A 7,500-nucleotide genomic window follows, 5' to 3' on the forward strand; every position below is an offset into this window, starting at 1 on the left:
TGTGGCTTGGAGATGCATCACATTTATACTTTGTGATTGAGTTCCATTCAAAGTAGGAAATCGCAAATTCCCATTTTGCTACGTTGTGATCCAGCTTGGCAAAAACAGGGAAGATTTAATTTGACCAACATCAAATTATGTTTCCCGTTCAACAGGGAATTTTATATAAATTATGATGGTCTATATATGTTTGACTATAGTTAGCATTATTGTTATCAACTGTAAGTGTAAATTTACATTTAAAATGTACATGTTTATCAGAGGAATAAACTATTTTTACAGTAGGAAAAAAACACTTGCGTAAAAAAGACACATTCAGACTTAATTAATTTGATAATTGTTCTTTTTTCACTCTTTTCAATCACTTTTAAGTTGATAGCCTAGAGTATTATTAATGAGAGTTTGATTGTGATGGTCCCACAAAATGTTAAAGGACCTAATCTAATGGTTTCTATGGGGACCGCCTGCAGATATAGCCATTAATATGATATTGACATACAGGCCACGAATGAAGGCCATAAACGTCTGTTCATCTGTTTTCTGCTTGGAAAATTTTAATGAGTAAAAATAGAAAAAAGTGGAAATTAAAGACTGCAGACCATTTTTTCTTCTAACAAGGATGTTTCTCTGAGTTTACGCAGCAAAGTAGTTTACCTATAAAAATTGTGTTGTGCTCCGTGTGTGTGTGTGTGTGTGTGTGTGTGTGTGTGTGTGTGTGTGTGTGTGTGTGTGTGTCTGTGTGTGTGTGTGTGTGTGTGTGTGTGTGTGTGTGTGCGTGTGCGTGTGCGTGTGTGTGTGTGTGCGCGCGCGTGCGTGTGTGTTTCAAAATATGCATATTTAATTATTTACCACGTATAGAACATTTAACTCGGACCAAAACTTAAAAAAACTACATCGGAAAAATATTTTCTTTAAATCCGTATTTTTTTTAACGTTTTGGTCCGAGTGAAATGTTATGTGGTCTCTCCTGTTTCTAAACATATCTGTACCGTTGGGTTTGAACAAGTACAACTATTTGTATAAACATTTTACAAAATGGGAAAATAAATGGCGGATGCAAATCTCTGGTACAGTGCTGAAGCAGGAAGTAGGCGGTCCCTTTGCCTCTCTATAGGCTTCAACACGAGAGTCCAAAAAACAATGGTATTTATTCACCTTAATAGAGGAGACTGTCTGGCTTGAGAGACTAACAGGAAGTAGACACAATCGGAACCGATTGTGTCTACTTCCTGTGGCAGAGCTTATTCTTATACTCTACACAGACGGTAATAATGTAAAGTAACTTATTACTTTCAAATGAAAGTAACTAGTAATATGTTGTATATTTGGAAAGTAACTTGCCCAACACTTCTAATGAGTCACGCATTTTGGTCCTCCGCTGACGCCACACTCTCTCTCTAAATTGCTCTGGCTACGTCTATATATTTACTGTCTATGGTTCCGAACCACTGGCGTAGAGCAGGGCTTCAGCATCATGCTCAATGACATTTCAACAGGCAACGTACACGGCCTGTCACAGGAATCAACCCCGTGACACGCACCGCCGCTCCCATGATAGCCTCTCTAACGACCATTCATTCATAAAACCTTTTCACATCCACTTTTTCACAAAGTCCCGCAAATGACGAGGACCCCCAAATGACACGCATTAGACCACAGACCCCATCTGATATGTTTATTTTTATTTTTATGTTTTATTACAGAAAATGTATGAAGAACCCATGATGACCATATTCAAATTAAAGGAGAATTTCGGTTTTTTTGAACCTGGATCCATCTCCTGGCATTAATTATGATTTGGCCACTCACCAGGCGATCTCCGCGGTGTTTCTGGCCGTCCTAGCATTGTTTTGACATCAATAGCGTCCAAGTCAGTTGTAAAATGGAGCTGACTTGGGGCCAAGTGTGAGCCTGTCTTTCCTGCATCTAAATAGCTATTTTTATTCCCGTTTTCGCCAAATATCGTCAAAATCTGATCCCTCAAGAATCACCACAGTGATATTTCGCCAAAGGCTGTTTCCTGGAGTCCCACAGGGATCAAATTACCTCAAACGTGATCTCGGTCACCAAGTCTCGTGAAGTCCCGCGATACTTTCCTGTCGACTGGCCAAGTACAGGAGGACGCTTTGCGGTGGTGGTTTTAGCGCAACCTATGTGGGGTTTGGCAAAACCTTCGTTATTTCGAATCCCACATAGGTTATGCCAAACCCCACATAGGTTGCGCTAAAACCACCACCGCAAAGCGTCCTCCTGTACTTGGCCAGTCGACAGGAAAGTATCGCGGGACTTCACGAGACTTGGTGACCGAGATCACGTTTGAGGTAATTTGATCCCTGTGGGACTCCAGGAAACAGCCTTTGGCGAAATATCACTGTGGTGATTCTTGAGGGATCAGATTTTGACGATATTTGGCGAAAACGGGAATAAAAATAGCTATTTAGATGCAGGAAAGACAGGCTCACACTTGGCCCCAAGTCAGCTCCATTTTACAACTGACTTGGACGCTATTGATGTCAAAACAACGCTAGGACGGCCAGAAACACCGCGGAGATCGCCTGGTGAGTGGCCAAATCATAATTAATGCCAGGAGATGGATCCAGGTTAAAAAAAAACGAAATTCTCCTTTAATTAAGTTATCCCCTTTTTTGCTGGGATCCCCCTGGAATCACTTTGAGAACCACTGGTGGTGGGTTAGAGGTTCTAAATTCCGGTTTCGATACATTTTCAATTAATTGCCCAGCTCGACCCAGAATGTGACATGAAGTTTGTTTTCTGTGGTGGGTGTCCCTGCGTGACGGGAGTCTAGAAGAGAGAGCGCGCTCCCCAGGTGAAGAGGCTAAATTGACCAACCTTGGGGCCTAAGATCATAAAGAAAGTGTTGTCAGTATATGGTTCTGCTCTTGTCTGGCTGTCACTTTTAATGAGATCTGGGAAGCCAGAGCTCTTGCTCAAATAACTAGAGCAGATCAAGGTCCAGGTGACTGAAGCGTTGTGTTTTTCATCTGTCAATAAAAGAGGAGTTTTTAATGGAAAGGGAGGGAGGAACGGCGGGACCTTGAGTGACTCACTTCCTGTCTGTCTTTGTCTTTCTCTCACTGTCTCTGTCTCTGTCTGTCTTTGTCTTTCTCTCACTGTCTCTGTCTCTGTCTGTCTCCATCTGTGTCTGTCCTTCCCTTTCTTTCTCTGCCTCTCTGTTTGCTGGTCTCTCACTCAGTCCCACACAAACACACACAGGCACAGGCACACGCGCAAACGCAAACGCACACACACACGCGCCCGTACACGCAAACACACACACACACACACACCTCGCCTCTCGCTGTCATGTCCTCCACTGTTTTCTCTCCACCTTTGAGTGGAATCCTTCCTATAATAAGAAGTGAGCGAGCAGAAATTGTATTATGGCATTTTACGTGCGATCGCGCTGAATCTTTCAGGAAGTGTATAAAGAGCACTGCACCTGCGGGTGACCCAACACAACCAGATTTTTGAATTAGGTAATTAGGGCCGACTGAATGGGCATAAATGGTTAGTCAACACAGGTTCAGCACCATGGAGAGCTCCATTCATTAGCTACTGATGGAAGACACCTGAAAGTGGAGGAGCACAGCTGAGCGGAGTTGGAATCAGCCATGGAAGTGGACTATGAAAACCCTCTGGGGAGAGAGAGGAGAGGCTGCGTGCCAACTCTGTGAGTGAGGCCTGACTAAATGGCCAGTGATTGTGTGTGTGCTCCAACGGGTATCAGAACCAGAACTATGTATAATAAGAATGCAAAGTATGTGTGTGTGTGTGTGTGTGTGTGTGTGTGTGTGTGTGTGTGTGTGTGTGTGTGTGTGTGTGTGTGTGAGTGAGCGAGCGAGCGAGCGAAGCTCGGCCACAGCGATGCCATTTTACGTGCGATCGCACTGAATCTTTCAGGAAATGTAAAGAGCACCCCCTGCTGGTGACGTGACAGAGGCATATTTTTTACTTAGGTAACTAGGGCCCATTAATGGCGCAGATTAATGGTCAAACTCACGATGCTGTGCAATGGCTGCACAGCCCAATACACTGCAAGGCTAATTCCGCTAAAGGAAGAGAGAGGGAGAGGGACAGATTATTGCCTTAAAGGTTTCTCAATTCCTACCTGTAATAAGACAATTTCAATCAGCATTTATGGCCAAGAACAACCAGAGACACTATCAAGACTTTGATCTGTGATGCCTGGCTGGCTGGTTGGTGGGCTGGTTAGCTGGCTGGATGGCTGGCTGAGTAACTGGATGCGTGGCTGACTGGTTTCCCAGCTGTTTTAGTGTCTAACTGGCTGGCTAATTGACTGATTGATTAAATGTATTAATGACTGACTGGATGGATGGATGGATGGATGGCTATCTAACAGAGAGGGCACATGCAGTATTTGAAGAATAGAATAGAATAGAATAGAATAGAATAGAATAGAATAGAATAGAATAGTACTCAAATGTACTTTTCCTTCAATTCATTCATCTTCTTCATTCAACATTCATTCAGTAATGAGCTTAATTGCTACATCAGCTTATGACCTGAGCCTGGCTGCTAACCAATAGTTGGCATGTTGCTCCAGGCTAGCCTACATTATTAGTTTATGCAAATGATTACACAGGGTGGCCATTTCAGCATCTACTGACACACACACACACACACACACACACACACACACACACACACGCGCGCGCGCATGCACTCACACACCTGCAGTTCAGACCAGAGGAGACAATGAGAAGTGTAGCAACCCTACTTACAGTAACACAGACAGGAAATAGTGCTATAAGAAGAAAGACACAAATATCTTCCTCTGTAGTTTATATTAAAAGCTACTCGCACCTGCAGCAAAGACACCAGCAAGCAACCATAAATGCTCTAGAATAGACTGTAATAGCTCTGTCTGTAAGACACATGGCTTACTCACTCCCACCTGCAATTCTGCCCTCAGACAATGAAAATTCCCCAGAAAGGAGCATAAGAGAGATCTACGGGATAGTAGCTGTGTTCAGAGAGTGTATAGACTAACTGTAATCAAATCAAAAGAATATATCTGTAGAATGGACAATCAGCTTCATATTGGGACACGGAAGAGACAATGAATGAGCTAAAGTGGCTTTAGGTCCATGTTTATTTAGCATGTATTCAACCTATTATCAAACACTGAGGATTTTAACTTTATTATCTTTATCATAAAGAACACTTCTACAGTGTCTATAGCCTACATTTTAGATGAATATTTCAATATGCCACAAGAAGTCTACACTGTACGTTTCTATAGAATGGTGATATCAGTGATAACAGAACCATAAGAAGTAGGCTACAATAAAGTCACTATTAAGCACCAGCACCACACATGCTAGTCTGTAGGATAATATCAATATTTGTATATCAAATTAATGTTTTAAAATCATAATGAAGAAGAAGAAAGAAAGTGCATGTGCATGGCTTGTTAGATTTGATCTTCCACTCACCGGATATCTCGGTCTGAGGTACCTCGATCAGAGTGAACCCTTTCCCGGTGTAGAACTGGCGCAGGTCGGCGCAGCTCCTGTCCGCCCCGTCAGACAGACCCAGCAGCACCACCGACACAAGAGCCACCACGAGATGCATGTTTCTGACCTGGGAAGCAGTCCTTAATGTCCACACAGCAAGAGCCAGAACTCACAACAATCCTGAAGATGTTTGCCTTGTTGTCCGATCTCAGATGTCAAATAGCAGCACGTATTCTATTGAGAGATGATGAGAGGATCCTTCAAATATCTTCAATGCCGTTTCCCCCCCGCGTTTTATTTTTTATTTATTTTTATTTTATTTTAAGACTTGTGAACCTGCAGAAATGCCGTACGTGCCCGAATCAAAAACTGCGAAACTGCGCACAGACAGCAGTCCCGGGTTGGAGAGAGAGAGAAGGTGGAGCTCAGTCCCGTGTGTGTGTGTGTGTGTGTGTGTGTGTGTGTGTGTGTGTGTGTGTGTGTGTGTGTGTGTGTGTGTGTGTGTGTGTGTGTGTGTGTGTGTGTGTGTGTGTGTCTGCGCCGCGCCGCGCTGCGCTGCGGGGGAGTCCGGGAGAGAGAGAGCTGCTGCGACGCCCGGCTGGAGGTGGCGAAAGCCCCCGCTCGTCCTCGGTGCTGCTGCTGCTGCTGCTGCTCAGATGATGCAGCCAGAGACAAAAGAAAGAGAGAGAGAGAGGGTGAGAGCAGGTGTCGCTCAGTCAAAGCCGGTGGCAATCCACACCACGCAGGCTAGTCCGCTGGTCCATGATGGTGATGGAAAGCCGGTTTAAAGGCGACACAAAGGAAAAGCCGTTACTTTAAATCAGGTGTGTCACAGAGGAGGACCAGGTAATACCCCCCCTCTCGGCTCGGGATAATAATGGACGGTGTGTGTGTGTGTATAATGTGAGAGGAGAGTATGGATGCCCCCCCCCCCCCCTCTCTCTCTCTCTCTCTCTCTCTCTCTCTCCCACCCTCCCCCTTCTCTCTCTCTCTCTCTCACTCTCTCCCCGTGTGTGTTCTGCTGTTATGGTTCTGCTGCTGCAAAGACCATTGGAAGCAAGCAAGGTTCAAGGGCTAAGCAGCGCCCCCTGCAGTTTCCTTATCCAATAAAATAATAAGAGCTTAGAGCGGTGGTTCTCAAAGTGGTGTCCGCTGGCGCTGACCCCCACAGGGGTCCTTAGGGGGTTCAAGGGGGTCGCCAGCAAAAAGGGGAATCATTTATTTGCCCTAGCCTAGCCTATACTTCCATCCATAAGTAACACAATGGCCGAACTATGATTATTTTGATCATGGATTTCATACACATTCTGTAGCCTAATAAAACCTTTAACAGGAAAAATCTTGGGACCCTGTGACAAAATCTTATCCATGGGGGTCCGTGGTCTAATTTGTGTCAGTTTAGGGGTCCTTGACGTGAGAAGGTTTGAGAATCACTGGTTTCGCGAGCAATGATGCCCATGGGGTTCTCTCGTTTCCAGTGGTTCCCATCTTACTTGGGCGAAAGTTGGCGCCGCAGCAGCAGCGACCCACAGGTGCTCAACTGTGAAGCGTGCGAGCCGTGTCTGAGACCTCGAGGGCAAACCAACGAGGCAGGAATGAGCACTGAGGAGGAGGAGGATGGTGATGAGGCACGGTAGGAATGAGCACTGAAGAGGAGGAGGAGGATGGTGATGAGGCACAGTAGGAATGAGCACTGAGGAGGAGGATGATGATGATGATGAGGCACGTAGGCATGAGCACTGAAGAGGAGGAGGAGGATGGTGATGAGGCACGGTAGGAATGAGCACTGAGGAGGAGGAGGATGGTGATGAAGCACGGTAGGAATGAGCACAGGAGGAGGAGGAGGAGGAGGATGGTGATGAGGCACGGTAGGAATGAGCACTGAGGAGGAGGAGGAGGAGGAGGATGGTGATGAGGCACGGTAGGAATGAGCACTGAGGAGTAGGAGGAGGACGGTGATGAGGCACGGTAGGAATGAGCACTGAGGAGTAGGAGGAGGACG

The 7,500-nt window shown here is 45.4% G+C and overlaps 1 protein-coding gene across 1 annotated transcript in view; it reads right to left on the minus strand.

Annotated features, from left to right (window-relative positions):
- The window catches only part of gpc1a (glypican 1a), a 55,475-nt gene extending 49,146 nt beyond the window's left edge, over nucleotides 1–6,329 (minus strand). The window contains exon 1 of the mRNA XM_083647667.1: nucleotides 5,478–6,329. Within this exon, the coding sequence (XP_083503793.1) occupies nucleotides 5,478–5,616 (139 nt within the window). The 5' untranslated portion in view covers nucleotides 5,617–6,329. The remainder of the gene's footprint in view (nucleotides 1–5,477) is intronic.
- Nucleotides 6,330–7,500: the final 1,171 nt, after the last annotated feature.

This window comes from Poromitra crassiceps (genome assembly GCF_964638095.1).
Source record: "Poromitra crassiceps genome assembly, chromosome: 12".
Lineage (NCBI taxonomy): Eukaryota > Metazoa > Chordata > Actinopteri > Beryciformes > Melamphaidae > Poromitra > Poromitra crassiceps.